This window comes from Gossypium arboreum, chromosome 8 (genome assembly GCF_025698485.1).
Source record: "Gossypium arboreum isolate Shixiya-1 chromosome 8, ASM2569848v2, whole genome shotgun sequence".
NCBI lineage: Eukaryota > Viridiplantae > Streptophyta > Magnoliopsida > Malvales > Malvaceae > Gossypium > Gossypium arboreum.
The window spans coordinates 22,192,446-22,212,764 of record NC_069077.1 but is presented as its reverse complement, the minus strand read 5'-3'; the positions used below and the strand labels follow the sequence as shown (position 1 = coordinate 22,212,764).

Genomic DNA, 20,319 nt, shown 5'->3' with positions numbered 1-20,319 from the left:
TATGATTATTATATTTATAATTTGAATTATGGTAATACCACTAAGTATGAAATACTTAGTGTACGGTTGTTTTCGTGCGCAGATTAATAGGTGTTCAGAGTCTCAGTTCAGCATCCAAGCGATCCCAACTCCAGCACAAAACTCGGTGATGTATTCTTCTTTTGGTAAAAGTGGCATGTACATAGGTGTTATTTTGATCACTTTAAAATGCTATATAATTTTTGTTGTAAAGAATGGTATTTGGTATTTTGGTGTTTAAACTAATGAAATGGTATGAAAATTTACATGATATGCATGGTATAATTGGTGCTGAATTTAGAATGGATGAATGAAATTCTAATTTAATTTTTAATGGTAACATAAATGTTCATAGAGTAAATTATCAAATTATTGTTATAGGTATGATTTTAATACGGTTAAACATGAAATTGCATTGGCTGAAATATTAGTTTGAAATTGCAGGGAAAGTTAGATATTTATAAGGGGATTATATTGAGTTTTTCTTAAAAAAAAAAAGAGAGAGTCAATTAGCAAAAGTTTTATATGAATTTATGATTATATTATAATATGTTCGATAATTATCTGAATATTAATCGTAAATTGTCTGATTGTTCGTAATGCATCGTAACCCTATTCTAGCAACGGTTTAGGGTTAGGGGGTGTTATAATTGAATTCAAAAATAAGGATAGGAAATGGAGAATACCTAGAAGTGAAGGGAAGAGGCACAGTAGCAATAGAAAGCTATGGCAGAACTAAATTGATTTCAGATGTTCTGTTTATACCTGAAATTGATCAAAACTTGTTGAGTGTGGGGCAATTGGTAGAGAAAAGATTCAATGTGATGTTCAAAGAGGGAATGTGTCTGATCTTTGACTCTAATGGCAATGAATTATTTAGGATCAAGATGCAGAAGAAGAGTTTCTCATTGAATCTATTTGAGGAGGAGCAACTGCAAACCAAGTGTTTTTAGAATGAGGAGTTGCATACAAAGGTAACTCTCTTGGAGCAGCAGCTGACATCTCTCTCTGATAAACTATCATTTTTTGCACATGAAACATCTAAAGAACATGCTGATGAGCCACAGAAAAAGAATCTATCTAAGGAGATCAAGAGTAATGTGCAACTTTTAGAAGAGAATAGTGGGTTATGTTTTTAGAATAAAAAACCGACTGAAGAAGCTTCATATGCGAAAGAATTGACATCTGTAGATGTTGTTGAGTTTAAAAATTTAGTTGGTAAGGTGATCAAACTTTTAGTGCAAAATACAAAATTGAAAAAAGGAATTATTAGCTACAAGAAGATTTGTTAATCAAACTATAAATGGTATTAGTCGCAAGTGTAGTGACAACACAAGACCTTGGAAGAAGGGAAAGCACTCTGGCCACTCTCATGACTTTTCTGGAACAGCTTGTGATGATTTTGAATTATGAAATTTTGATTTAGATGGCATTGCATGCTATGAAACTATTAGAGGCAACTCTTAAAGCTACACTAGTCAAGAAGGAATTCATAGAAGGCGAATATTGAAGAAACTGGTTTATTGCAAATCGGGGATCAGATGACGAATATTGTTACTAAATTTTTCATGTTAGTCGTTTTTGAGTTTCTTAAGAATAAACTTGGTGTCTACAGCACTTGAGTTAGGAGGAGAATGTTAGTATCTCAAGGCTGCAACTATGTTTTGAAAAATAAGAATAAGTCCTAGAGAGATTTGTTAGCTTGTTAGTAGGTGTAGGAGTTGTTAGCTTGTTAGTAGCGGTAGTAATTTGAATTTTTGTTAAGATTGTTACTTGAGACTTGTTGTAGCACTCCAAACCCGGCCCAGAAGTTATGGCCGGATCTGGCATGCCACATCAAAAACGTAAAAAAAAAATTCCATTCTAAGTGCAGAAAATCATACTTGATGTTCAAAAGATTAATTCATTAAGGGTTAAAGTGAATGGAAGTCGTACACCGGTAGGAAACCGAAAAGAGGTGGTGAGTCCATCTGATCGCTAATACCAAGCTCCTTCGGATCCAATCCTAGACATGCATACCGCCATTGCCACACCTTAACGTCATGGATATTTATAGGAAACCGATTTGATTAAGTCATTTTAGGAAAAGTGATTAATTTTGAAAAATACTTTCATTGCGGAAGCTTTGCTTGTTGTCGTGTTATTTTGAAATCAATTGTTGTTCTTGAAAACGTGCTCTAAAGCTATCTAATTTCAACATTTAAAATAAGTAATACCTATCTTAGTAATACATATTAAAACCATTAAAAATAATTAAGTGGCCTTATTACATTTAAAAACCCAAAACTTCAAACGTAAATAAAAGGATGTTCAGTTCACCAGAAGAAAATCAAACTTTCGAGCGGTGGCCACTCCGAATTCCCTTACGACTCCAAGCCCACTATGGTTGGGGATTTCTGCGTGGATAAAAATAAAAGGGTGAGTTTGGGAAACTCGTGTGTAAGGAAAACCCATTCAAAGTCCAAGTCACTCAAGCCTATTGGGCCTAAGCCCATTCAGTAACAATGGTCTTGGGCGAGCCCTTTTCAGATTATAATAAACGGGCCTTAGCCCTTATTCAGATAAAAGATGGCCCATAGGCCCATTTCAAAATACATGCAACATCAAGAAACATATGCAAGCCCATTTGGGTAACAGTGGTCTTGGGCGAGCCCTTTTCAGATTACAATAAACTGGGTCTTAGCCCTTATTCAGATAATAAAGATGGCCCATAGGCCCATTTCAAAATACATGCAACATCAAGAAACATATACAAGCCCATTTGGGAGACTACTCAACCCACCAACCACTACACTCCACCGTACCAACCATACACTCCATGTGGGGAATAGCTCAACCTACCCAAATTTAACACTCCACGATTGCTTGCCTTGCTTTGCTCGATTATCGAAGAATTGAGGTAAAGCCTCCAAGACGTGGACAAGCCACTTTCAAGCTTCCTCCGTCAATATCCCATCCCATACATCGATAATAACAACATGGCATGCGAAGACATAACAACAATCAAACATGCATTTAAGTCAATTTAACCCTAGGGTATTTGGTAATTTATCTACTAAGAGTAAAAGCGTAAATTTTCCACTTTTAAAGGTATTTCAAGAATTTATCTATTTTAGAGTTTTTCATGCATATTCTTACTTTTCACGTACTAGCGTAATCACGCATCGAGGGTTCTATCGAATTGGGCTGTTGGCCCATCATTCCAATTTTGGCCCATTAAGCCCAAAAATATCGAGGCACGTAAATCATGCACTTTGGTCAAATTTTGCACTTAGCAAAACATTAATCGATTTACCTCACAAGCATTCGTGACACTCACAAATATACAAAATCTGGGTTTTGGCATTTGACTTTTCGACTTTTGCCGATCCGACTAAGAAAGAGGGTGTTAGTTACACACATTGTCATGACGATATGCCGACGAGATCCACACACGAACCGCCTACAATTGGATTACTAACACGTTAATCTAACTATTCAAATACAAACTACGATTAACCCCTTACAATATTCTACCAACCACACCTACAGATCATAGTAAGCTTATAAGAAAACAATAAGCAACTCATTAACAAATTTTTATCAATGTTTACCACATAATCATAATTTCACTACAAGTCGTCTTCCCGAGCAACAGTCACTAAATCATTTATAATCTGAGCTACGAAACTCCAAATCAAGTTCCGTTAATTTTCCTTGAAAATAGACTCATATATCTTCTATCCATAAAATTTTCGAATTTTGGTTTAGCCAATCAATACCAGATTTTCTCAAAGTTTCTCATGTTTCACTGTTTGACTAATCGACCACTCTTCATTACTGAATCAAATTTCTCATTGTATGTAATTCAAAATATGTTCTTGTTTATTTCATTAAAAACTAGACTCAATAAGCTTTAATTACATAATTTATTCACTTCTAATTCATCTCCCACAATTTATGGTGATTTTTCAAAGTCACATTATCTTCTTGTCCCAAGCAGATTTATTACCAAATTACTCTTTCATACACCTATCTTGCATGCATGTTATTTAAACATGTATATCACCAATCAATCATCACATATCTATGGTTTTTACTTAAGCATAATCTCCATTTCATCATTTTAAAGCACAACATGTTAGCCGATTTTTCCCTTTAGCATCTAAGGCACATGCATGCTAATTTGTTTGGCTCAACTTCACATATCTTCCATTTTTCATCAAAAGAACATGAAACAACAACCATTTCCTTTATTTTAATTCATGACCAAATGCTCACAACACAACTAAAAATCAAAATATACTTCAAGAGTTAAGGTAGAATCAAGAAGAACTCATGAACATCAAAATAGAAGCAAGGTACCAAGAACTTACCTTCAATTTTCCTCCTCCTAATAACCGAATACTCAAGAGCTTTCTCCTCTCCTTTCTCTTCTCTAACTTTTAGCTATGATGAACAAAGATGGACAAAACTTTGTTCTTTTCACCCCTTTTTCTTTTAATAAAACTTCATATTTCATCCATTTAATTCTTTAATACAAAAGACATGAAATTCTTATCATGAAACATTTACCTAACTCATTATCATGAAACATTTACCTAACCCATTATCATGGAACATTTACCTAACCTATTATCAATTTGTATCAATTTGTACCATAAATTATGGATATCAAGTGCACATTTTGTCTACAACAACATGATGGCTGGCCACTTCATGTAAAATGGGAGGTTTGTCATGCAAATCCTCTTATTTTGCACTCCTATTTATTTGGCCACTTCAATTTAGCCTATAGCATTTTCAAACATTTTCACATAGGTCCTATTTCATAATTTCACTCCCTTTTTCTTATGGAACAAAAAATTAACTAAAATTTCCGGGTTCTATCTTAAGCTTGGGCCTTCTAGAGGCCCACTAACATAATTAAACCTATGCCAACATTGACAGGATTCCCGAAAATTGGGGCGTTACACTTGTATATAAGAGCTACATTGATAATGAATTAAATGATCCCTTCATTTCATCTTTTGTTCTATACTTCAATTAAGTCTTTGCTAAACCAACAGAATTACAAGCAATGATTCGAAATAACACTTGGGATTTGGTGCCTTTACCCCCTGATTGCTCTCTTGTTGGTTGTAAATGGTTGTTTAAGACTAAAAAGAACGCTGATGGGAGTTTTTTTAGAAACAAAGTCAAACTCGTCGCTCAAGGCTTCTCCTAGAATACTGGCTTGGATTATCACGAAACCTTCAGCCCTGTTGTTAAAGCTAACGCGATAAGAACATTGTTTGGTTTAGTCGTGTCAAGCAAGTGGAAAATTAGGCAAGTGGATGTTGTCAACAATGCCTTCTTAAATGGAGATTTTTCAGATAAAGTTTTCATGAAACAACCACCAGGTTTCGAAGTAGTTGATGATCATGGTAATTTGTTAGTTTGCAAGCTGAACAAGGCTCTTTATGGCTTGAAATAGGATCCTCGAGCCTGGTTTCAAAAACTTCACAATTTTTTAGTTCAACAACTGCAGTTTAAGTCCTCTAGAGCTGATCCCTCATTGTTTTTCAAGAAGACTTATTTTATGGGAAATGTGTTTCTTCTTGTCTACGTTGATGATATCATCATCATTGGTGATTCTTATACTAAAATTGAAAAAGTTGTTAATTCCTTGCATAGTCAATTTTCTTTAAAAGATTTGAGACCCCTTAACTATTTCCTTGGACTAGAAGTCACTAAGCATGGTGACAACATGCATATTTCTCAGCAAAAGTATGCCCGAGAACTATTGGATAAGGCAGATATGGGAAATGCAAAACCAATTTCTATGCCTATGGTAAGCTCACCAACTTTACCCCCCCATGTTGGTTTTCCCCTACATGATGAAACTAAATATAGGAAGATTGTTGGAGGTCTCCAGTATCTCTGTATGACAAGGCCTGACATTATATTTGCTGCTAATAAGGTAAGTCAATATATGCATTTGCCTTCTGATGTTCATTGGATTGCTGTTAAAAGAATTTTGAGATACATTCGAGGCACTCTAGATTATGGACTATTATTTCAACCTTCAGAAATTAACTTAACAGGATTCTCTGATGCTGATTGGGCTAGTTCCTTTAAGGATCGTAAGTCTACATCTGGCTTTTGTATTTATATTGGTGACAACCTGGTTGGATGGTCTTCTAAAAAGTAAGGAGTGGTCTCTCGATCCATATCAGAAGCTGAATATAGGAGCTTAGCAAATGCCACTGTAGAAATCACATGGTTTCAATCCTTACCCGATGAAATTAGCATGCCTTTACAACGAGCTCCAGTGGTTTGGTGTGACAACTCTAGCACAGTGTCTCTAGTAGCCAATCCAATGTTTCATGCTCGAGTCAAACATGTTGAGCTTGATATCCATTTTTTTCAAGACAAGGTCTTGGATGGCAGGTTGCAAGTGAACTATGTCCTTGGACATGATCAAGTAGCTGGTATCTTGACAAAAACTTTGACTGCTGAAAGTTTTTCCAAGCTTCGAGATAGGTTAAATGTTGTTGCTCTCAAAGATTTTCAACTGGGAAATGCAGGGGGAATATTAGGAGAAATGAATAAAAAATAGAATAACCAACTCAGCTCATCCAATCCTCAACAGATTCCAGCTCACCAGGCGTAACAAATTCACTATCCTTTGTCCTTTGTCCTTTGTCCTTTACAAATCTATTATATCTCTTGTGTATAAAGAACACTATAGCACCTGGTTTTGTCATGAATGAGAAAAATATTTCCTTCATCATTATTCTAATAGGAAATGTGTTCCATTGTCATTCTAAATGGTGACCATACCTCCGATGAGGTTGTTGTTTAGGTAGCTACTTATGTGTAGGCATAAAACCCATGATGAGTCGAAACCTCCTGCCTCTAGGGATCTTTGTGGGCGATGACAATTTGAGCTTTTTGAAGGGTTAACATCAAATGAGAGGTGAAGATCATTCATTTTGTTGATATCACCTAACGGAATATTGGATTAACTTTCTTGAAGATAAACTTATTTCTTGACTTCCTAATAATCCATAAAGTACAATTGAAGGTCATTGACCAGAAGCCATTGAAAGATCCAAGAGGAGATAATAGTAAGATGAAAAGACTTTATGCGAAAGGAGAGTGGAGATCTAAACCAAACAGCTCTACAAAAATCACAGTGAATGAATAGGTGTTCCAAGGATTTCAAGTAAGTCTGACATAAAGAACAGTAGCTATCCTTTGTAATGTTCCATTGCTGGAGAGTCACATTGGTCGAAAAGCAATTGTTGCATATATTCCATAAGAAGATTGTCGAAACTTTTTTTCCCAATAAAATAGCTTTATCATATTAGAAAAAACATGAAATTTTATTTTTTTAAAATATAAAATTTTATTAAAAAAGTAAGAGTTGCCATCAATTTATTTTATTAGATATGATGGACTATTTATAAAATCACTTTTTACAAAAAAAATTAAAATAGTTTTCTTTTTAAATGAAATTTTTGTGATCTACCTTGAAACCTAAAAAAAAAATTGGGTTGAGGAGTCAATTACATGCAAGAAAGATTATAGCACTCTTATTAATTACGAGTTATAAGTTCTCAAACTCAATATTTAAATAGGACTCCTTAAATAAAACTGAGTTGAGTACCTACGATTAGGTTTTCTTTGTTTTCTCTATCTGCCAGCGTAGTAGTTTTGAAGGCCTTTTTTCTTCGCTTTTACCTTAAATTAAGGTTTAAATAAAAAAATTAAGGATTTAAGGCTATAAAGAATTGCAGCATGGAGGATGAACTAGCAAATCTGAACTTGGCTGACGAAGAAAAAGATCCAATTCAGGGCCAAGAAGATAACGAGGAAAGTGAGGAAGATTTCAGCCTTCATATAGTAGGAAAGGTTCTCACAGATAGTGCAGTCCACTTTTCGTCAATAAAGAATGTTCTTGCAGAGTTATGGCATCTTATAGAAAGGGTAACTATCTCGAAAATTGAGAACAGAATCTTGCTCCACTTTTATAACAAGATAGATCTAAAAAGGGTTTTAGGCAGTATACCATGGCTATTTAATAAACACCTGATTATTTTCCATATATTAAAGAAAGGGGAAGATCCAGTACAAGTTCCTATTTTCTACACAAATTTTTAGGTGCAAATTCAAGACTTACCGCTAGGTTCTATGTCGGAAGGCATGGCACAATAGATGGGAAATTTCATTGGTGATTTTATAGAGTATGATGCGAAAATTATAATGAAATGAGTAAGGAAGATCATGTGCATTAAGGTTCGCCTGGACATTCGAAACCCTTTAAAGAGGAAGAAACACATCATCTTCGGTAAAGATAAATCTACTTATGCAATCTTTCAATATGAAAAGTTATCCCTATTTTACTTATTATGTGGGAGATTAAGGTACGGTGAAAGTTTCTGCCTGCTACGTTTAACTTTGGGACTACAAGAAGTGGAGTTTAGGTGGAATATCTCGTTGAAAACCCCACTAAGAAGGGAAGCACCAATCGTAAGCAGATAGCTGAGGGAAGATCCAAAGGATATGATCAAAAGTGGGATGGACATGGATGTAAATAAGGGAAAGCAACAAATGTGAAGTTCACGCATAGATCCCAACAATATTTCAAGAGGGAAAGGCGTTATGGGAGAACTGAGTAGGAGGTTCCATAAGGTTAGCCAAGTAAGAGATGAGAGTAGATTTGGGGAGCTAGAAGACAGGCCGATAGACCTTGTGGATGGGAAAAAAAGGCAAAAAGTGCAACATTTAGAAGACAGCAACAATAATTACCTAATGAACACAGAACTTGACAATGATATATCAATGGCCGCTAGCAAGCAGGATGGCCGGTTGTAATGAAAACCTTAAGTTGGAATGTCCATGACCTAGGGCAACCATAGACTGTTAGACGTCTCAAGCTATGAGTCAGCCTAAGCTTTTGTTTCTTAAAGAAACAAAAGTCAGTTAGAGAAGAATTGAAATGATAAGGAGTGTAGGTTTACAAATGGAATAAATGTTAATGCTGATGGTTCAATAGGAGGCCTTTTACTTGGGTGAAAGGAGGACATATCGATAAAATTAAGAAGTTTTTCTAATTGTCACATGTTGAAGTAATGGAGGATAAGGGAAAATATTGTTTGAGGTTTACTGGTTTTTATGTATCTCTAATAGAACAACAAAGGAGGGTTTCATGAAACATGCTTAGGCAATTAAACAATAACAATCAAATGCAATGGCTAGTGTGGGCGATTTTAATAAGGTAATGTTCTTATTTGAAAAAATAGAGGGACAATTAAAGGATGAAAGGAAAATGATGGCATTTAGGGAAGTTTTAGAGGAATGTGATTTGAGTGATTTGGGATTCTCAAGACAGTGGTTCACTTGGGAGAGTGGTAGGTTACCGAACAACAACATAAGAAAAAGGCTTGATATGGTGGCAAATTTTTCATGGTGGACCTAATTCTCAAGTTACTCAATGCATTATCTAAGTCATAGTTTTTCGGATCATTGTCTAGTGGTAGAGGATACTATGGGAAATAGAGGGGGTTGAATTGCGCATAAAGAGTTCCCTTTTCATTTTAACGCTAATTGGGTTTTAGAGAAAGAGTTTGAGGAGACAATAAACAAGGGATAGGTTTTGGTGCAAAAAGAGCTACCGAAAAAGCTAAAAGTATTGGGAAAGAAGTTGAAAGAATGGGTAAAAATTAATAGAGGCTCTTGAACAAAAAAACAAGAAAAGATCTGAAATTGAGGCTAAATAAGTTGAATTAAGAGGATCCTGACTAGGTAAGTCTGACCGAAATTACGGAAGTCAAACTAGCATTAAATATGGAAGTAGATAAAGAAGAACTCTTTTTAGAGCAACATGCAAGGGCGAATTGGCTTCGAATGGGAGACTGCAACACTGCTTTCTTCCACAATTTCGCATCATATCGCAAGAATAAAAATACAATAAAATGACTTGAAAATGGAAACGGTGGATAGGTACAAGGGATAAGGATTTAAAAAAGCTGGCAATTGATAATTTTAAAAACTTATTTTTATCAAACCCAACATAGAACTGTCAAAATCTAAGGAGTGAAATTCAACCTTATATCAATAGGATCTTAAATGATGCATTATGTATGGAGTTCAAGAAGTAATAAGTGGTGGAAGCTGCGAAAGCAATATCTCCTCTTAAAGCTTCTGGTAAGGACAACTATCCAACTTTATTTTATCAAAAGTTCTGGCTTATTGTTGGAGATGATGTTATTAAATATTGCCTTGAGGTGTTGAATAGTCACAAGGATCTTGTGGAGATAAACAAAATCAATATTGTACTCATTCCTAAAGTTCTATCACCAAAGAATTTGGGGCAATTCAGACCTATAAGCCTCTACAATGTCATCTATAAAATAATCTCGAAAGTAATGGTAGAAAGGTATTACATTTATGTATTGGGGAAACACAAGGAGCTTTTGTCCCAAGCAAGCAAATAACAGATAATATCCTTAGCATATGAATTATTACACTCGTTTAAGAAGAAAGAAAAAAATGGTAGAGGATCTTTCGCATTGAAGTTAGATATGAGTCAAACCTACAATAGAGTGGAATGTGATTATATTGTAACCATGATAAGGCTATTAGGCTTTTGCAACAAATGGATAACTCTTATTATGAGATGTGTAAGGAGTGTCTCCTATTTGGTGGTGCTTAATAGGACTCAAGGAGCAGATTTTAAACCTTCAAGAGGTTTAAGACAAAGGGACCCCTTGAGACCATACTTATTTATTACATACGCAGAAAGTTTCTCAAGATTGTTGAATATGGCAAAAAAGGAAGGGAAGATTGAAGGGGCAAAGGTAGAAAGAGGATGATTATAAATAACTCATCTATTTTTTGCTGATGATAGCATCCTATTTGGAGAGGCTTCGATTGAAGGAGTAATGGTGATAAAGGCAGTGGTAAATGAATATAAGAAGACTTTAGGTCAAATGGTGAATTTTGATAAATCCTTAATCTATTTCAGTAGCAATACCATTGAGGGAATTAAAGTATAAATAGGCAGAGTCTTGGGAGTTTGAATATCAAATAACCCAAAGAAATATCTTGGGTTACCAGCGATGGTTGAAAGGAGGAAAAAAATATTTTTGTGGAGATAAAAGAAAAATACACACAAAAAAATGAAGAGTTGGAGCGTTAACCTTTCTATAGGTGGCAAGGAGATTTTTATTAAATCCATATTTCAAGCATTTTCAATTTATACAATGTAATGTTTTATGTTACCTGTGTTATTATGTCGTGAGTTAGAGAATTTAATGTGCAGATTTTGGTGGCAATATTTGAAATCTAACAAAGGCATTAATTGGAGTAGCTAAACTTCTATGTGCAGCCCAAAAGTGCAAAGGGGAATGGGGTTTAAGGAGTTATCAAAGTTTAATATAGACATGTTGGCTAAACAGGGATGGAAACTAATCACCAATCCTAATAGCTTACTTGCTTGAGTAATGAAAATTAAGAATTACCCTCGAGTGGATTTTATGAGTGCGAGTTTAGGGTCTTACCCATATTTAACTTGGCATAGCATTTGGGGTGCCCGTAGTCTATTAGAAAATGGCACGAGATGGAAAATAGGAAATGGCGAAATGACGAATATATGCAACGATGCGTGGCTGCCTACCCCTGGAGACGGAAGAATAAAAGTTCAGAACATTAACCTAATTTTTTTTACATTGGTAGATCTAATCAATAGAGATTTACTTACCTGAAAACAATATGACATCTGCAATTTATTCAACATAGAACAAGCTGAGGCAATTTTGTCGATTCCGTTGGTGAGTGGTATGCAGTCAAATGAGACAATATGGCGAGGGGACATATCGGGTGAATACACAGTAAATAGTGGTTACAAATGGTTAATAACCTATGGAAGATAACAAACAACTACTTATCAACCTTAAGTAATCTAAAATTACGAAGGCTTAGGGAAGATACGCTTTTCCCAATTTGTTTGGAGGAAGATGAAACTGCGGCCCACCTCTTTCGAGACTGCAGGTTCACGAAAATGGTTCTTCAAGGGGTTGGTGTGGATATCTTACAAACAGATATTGAACAAGAGTGGAAGCATACTTTTTTTCAAAAACAACATGCAAATATGTATTATAAATGCCATTTCACTGTGGGACATATGGTTTAATAGGAATAATGCTATCACGAGGGGAAGAAGAGAAAGGTTCAGGATGTAGTAGATTTCACCAAAGCATATATAAGTCAAGAGAAGAACACTAGAGGCCCCTAAAGGCAGAGCAAGTCAAAATAAATTTTAATGCAGCATACCAACAACAGGAAAATAGAGCAACAACGAGCATAATAATAAGAAATAGCGAGGGGTTGGTAATGGATTCATGCATTACCTAGTAGAAAATGCTCGAGACCCGACCACTGTGGAAGCTAGAGCCTGTCTACAAGCTGTTACTTTTGGGGAAGAAATGGGGTTTAGTAATGTTGTAGTGGAGGGGAACGCACTAACAGTGATAAAAAAACTGAAGTCAGCAAATATTGACAAATCGATGATTAGAAACATAGTAGATGAAAAGTATATTGGCGAATAAGGGTATTTTGGCAAAAGGCCTTTGCTAAAAGGTGGGTACGAGTTCGAACATCTCAGCTATCAACGATGCATGGATTCCAGATGCAATTAATTTTAGATTATCTTCAGTTACTTTTACTATGACAAACTTTAAAGTTTCCAATTTGATCAGTAGCGATGAACAGAAATGGAAAAATGAGCTAATTGTTAATACATTTCTGGAAGAAGCAGCTGGAAGTATCCTCCGTATCCCTCTGACAAGAGGGCCTCACGATGATTTCATGGTGTGGAGCGGTGAGCCTTCGAGAGAGTTTTCAGTTCAGAGTGCCTACAAACTATTACAGATTTCAAATCCTAGAGCTTACACTTTACAATCCATCTACAGGGATTTTTACAAAAAAATATGGCTTCTAAATCTGCCTACAAAAATAAAAATTACAATCTGGAAACTCTGATGGAATTGCGTGCCTACACGAGTCAACATGCAGCACAGGAAGCTAGTCAACAACTCAAATTGTCCCTGTTGTGGTGTAGGAGCCGAAACTATGGATCATCTTTTTTGCGAATGCCCTATTTCAGTATCAGTATGGAGTGCATTAGCAATCCCAAATCTTCTACAGAATACTAATTTAGATTTCATAAAATGGCTCACCTAGATCTTTGCCCAGTACTCTCCCTCTCAATGCAGACTAATTGGTTGTGTGTTATGGGCCATCTGGGGTGACAGAAACACTTGAATCTATGATAAAGTCAGTAGAAATGGTCAGGAGATAGCAATTTTTGTCAAAAACTATATTAAAGAACAAGATGGTGTCGAATCAAGAAAGTCAAAAACTTGGAGGATGTTGGAAAATGGAAAAACCCACCGGGACAGGGAGTGAAAATAAACTTTGATGGAGCATATGATGCGAGACACTTCCAATCGGCTTCAGGGATAGTGATTAGAAACAGAGAAGGGGTTGTTCTCTTCTCTTGCTTAGAAATTCATCAAGAAGTTCCCTCCGCCTTCGCAGCAGAAGCGGTCACTTGCCGAAAAGCAATCCAGATAGGAATAGAAATGAAATGGTCAGAAATCATCGTTGAAGGAGATTCGTTATCGGTAATAAAAAAATGTAAGGCGAAAAGGCAAGACAAATCGCAGATCGAGGCATATATTTACGATATTCATCAGGTAGCATCTAGATCTAAGTATTTCAGATTTGAACATACTCCAAGATCAGTAAATGTTTTAGCCTACATGCTGGCAATAGAAACGTTAAAGACGAAGGAAGAGACATACCTGGTTGAATGAGTTCCTCGATATGCAGAATAGCAGAAAGTAATTAACAGTGAGCGAGAACCAGATTGAAGATGAAAGAAGATGAAAAGAAAGAAGGGAAAATGTTTCAAAATGACCAGATGGAGTGTTTTTTCGGTGATTAAAACTCCCCTCCTAAATGAAAATGCCTTGAAGAACGGAATGACAGAAAGATAGAGTGATAGGCGTCAGGATTTTCTGATTGGGAAAATCTTCGGTTATAATTATTTTAGTCTAGATTTTTCTTATCTTTTAGATTCAATTTTTCTGATATAGGCCTTTTTAACTTGGGCCTATTTCATGCTCTTGTTTATTTTATTTTTGGACTGATTGTTCTTTTTTTTATTTGAGTTTATAAAAGCCCCATCTGAAGTTTTAATTTCAAAAAAGAAAAAAAATAGAAATTCCAAGTCCAAGAGGTTATCTTTCGAACACACACCTCAAACGTTGAAAGGAGCAACGCACATTCTGGCAACAAAAGGGTGAAGATATAACGTTCTGATCTACTAGATGGAAGAGGTGCCTCCAGAAGTGGAACCTCTCATTACGAATGATAGAAAAGGTATATTGAAGTAGTGATTGGATCTCTATAGAAGACATGTCACGATGGAGGCAAGTAAGAGCGATGAGCTCTTGCAAACGAGATGTACAAAAGAGAAATGCAGTTCGAGTTAAACGATGGCGGAGACATAACCCGAGACAAATGTTCTGAGGGGCGAAACTATCTGACAAAGAGGACAGAGAGACTAGTTAGAAATCAACTGAGGCATCGAAACAATTTTGAGACAAGTCAACCCGATTTCATTTTGAAGACGTGACAAGGGCGTTGCGAGAATGGATGGAGGAGAATATCATGAGTCGCAAATCAAAGCTCGTGACAAATGCACATAGAACCTCACATAGAGGTCGACTACTTAAGTGTGACTTATTTAATTCACTTGAACTAACTCGATTCATGAAACATATGAAAAAACCCATCTACTTGATTGCTTGATGAATTGGTGAATCACTCCAATAAAATTAGAATTAGCGAGATAATTATTGTAAATTCTAATAGATAAAAATGTATAGAGTTTAAATCCATTAGACTCTCAATTTGTAGATAGACACTAATTTTAGTTATCGATGTAATCCGATATTTACTATTAGATCTTAAAGAACTCAACTATAAATAAAATCTTCCTCTTTCATTAGTAATAATCCTATTGTTTTTATTTAGAGTTATAAAATACATTAGAGTATTTATTCAAACACTTGGTGTGCTATAATTTTCTTATGGCATTTCTGTTTGATTCAAATCCCTTTGTCTTTCTGAATAATTTTACTTTTAAATTTTCATTTTCAAGAGGTAGGCGAACTTAAGTGGATTTGAAGCAAAAGAATCACCTATAACCACGTAGCTTACGAAACTAAAATTCTAGCCATGTGACATAAATGTATGCATTGTAGAACAGTCAAACACCACAAGAAGTCAATGATCCACAAATTAATCTGTATCTTAACAGTTGTAAAAACGACAGCTCGAGGAGAACCTACCTAGTTGGTAAGAAATTAAATGTACTGTAGAGAAGACCGTGTAAATACACTTTGTTTATTAGTCAGCAGAGATGCCAACATTTTCTAATAGAAACCTACATCTATGATCACTAATAATTTTATAAGCTGATTGTGCAATAATAGGATGATAGACTACAAGTCCCACCAATAACTATTGGTGACTGTACATTAATGCTCAGTGTCTATCTTCTTCAGGCGCCATATGGTAAATAATTGTCTCATCTAAACGGGGATTAGCATGATACTGTCCATAAAATGCATAAATACCTACAGATACTATGCTGAGGATGATGAATCTGATCCATGCTTCATAGTGCAACTGTGCCAAAAAAAATAGGGTAATTAACACCAGCCGGCTTTGGTCTATAAATTCTTCGAATTTTAACTCCTTTATGAATTGGTTACACAAATTCAATGCACTAATTCAAAAGGATTGTAGTGAGGGCATTTTGCAAGCATACCTGAGCAAACAGGAATATGTTGAAAAAGATGCAAACAGATGGCACAATCGGAACCCATGGACAAGAAAACCCTGGAGGATCTGAATAAGCCTGAGAAGAGTACATTAATGGGTTCAAAAAATCATATTAAGAGGTTTACCAATTCAGCTGGTCATGTTAAACCAAGCAGAAAGCCAGCATGTGCGCTATAAATAGCCAAAAGCGCAATCAATCTTAACATTGAACACCATTAACACCATATGTATATCAATAAACACTCCCTTTTTCCTGGCATTGGAAAGGAAAAGTAGAAATCAAATTTATGTATAGATAAATTCATTCACCTGACGGAAACAAAGAGCAGCACAAGCCATTATGGCTATAACCACCGCAACAATCATAAAAATAAAGTGAGTGCCAAAACGATAAAGAACTCCAGCAGCAAAACCACAGCATGCCACTAGGAAAATACATAGGACACCTTCACACCAGGTTGAGATGCACTTTGAAAAAACTCGATTTCCGGTGTTATTTTTCCAGCGAAGCGTTACAACACAGGCTGCAACAACAGAATAGCCTGTCTGAAACAAATCAAAGTATAAAGTGAGGTGCATGTCATTCGCAATTATACACATCTAAATGCATTTGTTCCTTCAAAACATCAACTTAATTTATGCAGGTACTTTCCTTTGAACTCATGACCATCCAATACATGCACTTCGACACATTACAGGATGTTGACAGAAGCCAGAGTATACACTCTATGGTTAAAAGTTATTAGCAAATAAAAGTTCTGCAGATACTGATCTGCTTTCATCTGAAGCTGAAAATAGACTACTTCGATGACCTACAGATGATACTAGGAAATGCACAATATGCTGAAGTAGGTTACCCCTTGTAGATACTTGTTTTTGGTTACTAACTGTCCAATCAGTAGTAGTTCCAGATCTAAAACTATGATAACTTGATAACCATATATGATTAAGCAAATATAGAGCAAAGACTTCACAGAAAAAGGAAAAGAAATGGCCTACCAGTGAGCCAACTGAAAGAATGTGTGATAGTATATGCACGTTAAACAGCCCTCCCAAAACAGCAGCAATGATACCGACCCAGATTTGAGAATGAATAGGTGTGTGGCGTATCGGATGCACTTTAGCAAATATCGAAGGCAGTAAACCGTCCCTTCCAAGCCCAAGATATAAGCGAGACTGCTCAGAGAAACACTCCATCATGTAAACTGGAAACATGTTACTCAATAAGGATATAACAAATACATAGAAATTTGACATAAAGACCAACAGCTGCTCAGACAAAGCATTTCGTCACGTGCACTGGGAACATGCTACTCAATAAGGACATAACCACATAACAGAAACCATTGAAATTTCACCTGGACATATAGACCAACTAGAAGGGTTGTTGTAAGCCCAGCAACAGCTCCAATACTGATCAAAATAGAAACATATTTCAAACCCTTGGATGTAAACGCTTCAGATAAAGGAGCATCTTCGCCAAGGAGGTTGTAAGGTACCATCCCGGTGAGCACCAAGCAAACACCAACGTATAAAATAACACATACAAGCAGACTTCCCAAGATTCCGATTGGCAAATCGCGCTGAAATATCAAAATTAAAACAGAGAAGATATAAAGAATGAAACTACAAATAACATGCAGACACTATAAAACAATACAATACAAGATAAAGCATAGTAACATAAATTACAATACTTTGAATGACAAGACATTGAGTTGCTTTCAAAATAAGATTACCTGAGGTCTCTTTGATTCTTCAGCAGAATTAGCAACCGCGTCAAATCCAACATATGCAAAGAATACTACGGTTGCTCCCGTAAATATATGTTTAACACCATTGGGAGCAAAAGGAGACCAATTATCTACATCAACTTTAAAAGATCCAACAATAATGACAAAAATAACGATGACAACCTGCAACACAGTTAATGCGGAAATCAGTTACAATCACTCCCATTTCACTTTTTTCCTCCCCCTCTGTTTCTTCCTTTCACCAAAGGCCAAATGTTAACTTTTAATTATTCACAAATCTTGTTGATTTTTGTATCCGAGTACAATCTTTGTCCTTTTGTACTCTCAGAAAAAGGAAAAACGGGTATAATCAGAATATAGAAAACAAACGAAGTCCTGAAAGGAGGGTACCTTGGCTGCAGTCATGAAAGAATTAACAGCAGAAGATTCTCCAACACCAAGACAGAGGATAACAGTCAACACGGCAAGAAGAATCGGAGCCAGGATATTGATAGACAAAGTTCCTCCAAAGAATTCTTGACCACCATGACCAACCCAGGGAGGTATGTTTCCTTTCAAAGCAGGGATGAGCTCGAAAATGGTAGCCACGTAGCTAGCTAAGCTACGGGCAATACTAGCTGCTCCGATATGATAATCCAACATTAATTGCATGAATACAAGGAAAGCCGTAATTTCATTGAAGGCCGTGTACGCGTACAAGTACGCGCCTCCGACTACGGCGGGAAACCGTGAAGCTAACTCCGCGTAGCACAACGCGTTCAACACACACGATGCTCCCGCGAGTATGAAACTAATAGTCACTCCTGCAAAAACAGATTCAGAAAATCGCAACAAAATCTAAAGCAGAAACGATATCTGCGATCCAATAGAACCAAAAAGTAAAGAATTGGAGCGGACCTGGACCGGCATCACGAGCGACGGTTCCGGTGACAACGAATATGCCGGCACCGATAGAGGCGCCGACGCCGAGTAGGATGAGATCGAAGACGCCGAGACGGCGGATAAGGCCATCGCTAGAATTGTTAGTGGAGGAGGATGACTTGAGGGTCTTGGCTCTAAGAGCTGAAGAGCAAAAGTGAGAGAAACAAGTAGATGAGGAGGTGGCGTCTTTGTGACGGCTATCATCCATGGTTGAGGCCATAAAGGTGCTAAAGAAGGATGCCAGTAGTTTGTGTCACGCTGGCATTCATCTTATTTATAGTGTCTGAAAATTCAACGGGGTTAGGTATGGATATAGCGGCTCGAAATTAGCCATACATTTTTGCTCATATATTTCTTCTCGGAAAACAATCAAGATATTCCCCCTTTTTTAAAAAATCGGAATCTTTTTTTCTTTCCTTTTCTTTCCATTTTCTTAATTAACAAAAAACGAAAATCACGGCAGGATATCGTTAAAATAATTAGTTTAAGAATAAGGAGTTAATATTTTATTTAATTTTAATAAACTTATTTGGTGTTACAAGTCATCGGACATTAATTTAATTAGAAAATTTATAAAATATCATTTCATAATTAAAATAAGTTATATTATTTAATTGTATTTTAGTCTTTATATTATAATAAAATCAATAAATATATGTCTATAATAAGATTTGAACTCGTACTAATTGAATTAGTAAAATATTCAATTTATCATTCAATCAAAGTTACATTTTAATATATTTTATTCATTTTATTTTAATATCCACAATTTATCATCTCCACCAATTGTATATATTAACAATGTTATTAATTGTGTTGGTGTTAAAAGTCAACTCAATACTAATTCACAATTGATGACAAAATCATGATAAATAATTGTAATGCATTTAGTATTATGATTAAATTTTATTTTTATATTTATGTATTTAAATTTCGTTTTACTCATAATTTAATATAAATTTTTATTTCAATATCATATATATTTTATGTATAATTATAATTAATCAATTTTAAACTATATATTTTATTGCTTATTATATATAAATACGTATATATTTTAAATATATTATTTTCACACGCATTTATATGTGATAAAATTTCTAGAAAAATAATGCTCCACTCGTTTAATATGGTGATATTCTTTTCACTAAATTAAGATAGGAATCCTATTCGTAAGTTTTGTTTTCAAAAACAAATATTATGAGACGGTTGAACCATGTAAATCAGATAAACACTATTTTAATTATTTATTAGGAATCAAATATAGTTTATATAATTTAAAACAAACAATAAATTATTTCTTTTATTAAAAATTTTATTCATTTTATCAATAAATGATAATGTAGTTAATGAAGCAATAAGTAAAACAACACGTGACATGTCACATATTTTCATATTGATGTAATATTTCGCCATATCAATAAATATTTAAAAGTAAAAATATATATATAGATAAATTTTAAACAATTATTTGACAACTCATGTCCATGTGATTTTTAAATAATTATAAAATTATAAAAATATTAAGAATATATTAGAAAATATTCAAAATAAATCTGACAAACAATTGTCCAGCTTTATTAGAGTGGTTTCTTAAATAATTTGTATAATTATTATAAAGTATAAGTTTTCATTATTTTAATAATTTTAATAATTTCTTATATTATTGATAATTTTTACATATTTTAATAATTTTTATATTTATTTGTCTAGGTTCATCATAGATGTAGTTTTTTTAAACAAT

General features: G+C 35.0%; 1 protein-coding gene across 1 annotated transcript; it reads right to left on the bottom strand.

The window, feature by feature from the left end:
- Nucleotides 1–12,683: 12,683 nt before the first annotated feature.
- Nucleotides 12,684–18,947, bottom strand: LOC108469618 (cationic amino acid transporter 9, chloroplastic). The gene is made up of 11 exons (XM_017770556.2): nucleotides 18,552–18,947; nucleotides 18,045–18,457; nucleotides 17,640–17,816; nucleotides 17,259–17,483; nucleotides 16,900–17,076; nucleotides 16,210–16,446; nucleotides 15,887–15,976; nucleotides 13,851–15,744; nucleotides 13,438–13,596; nucleotides 13,224–13,310; nucleotides 12,684–13,141 (listed from the first exon to the last, which is right to left on the bottom strand). Exons 1-8 carry the CDS (start codon nucleotides 18,793–18,795, stop codon nucleotides 15,601–15,603), a joined length of 1,707 nt encoding a protein of 568 aa, XP_017626045.1. The 5' UTR covers nucleotides 18,796–18,947; the 3' UTR covers nucleotides 12,684–13,141; nucleotides 13,224–13,310; nucleotides 13,438–13,596; nucleotides 13,851–15,600.
- Between the last annotated feature and the right edge of the window lie 1,372 nt (nucleotides 18,948–20,319).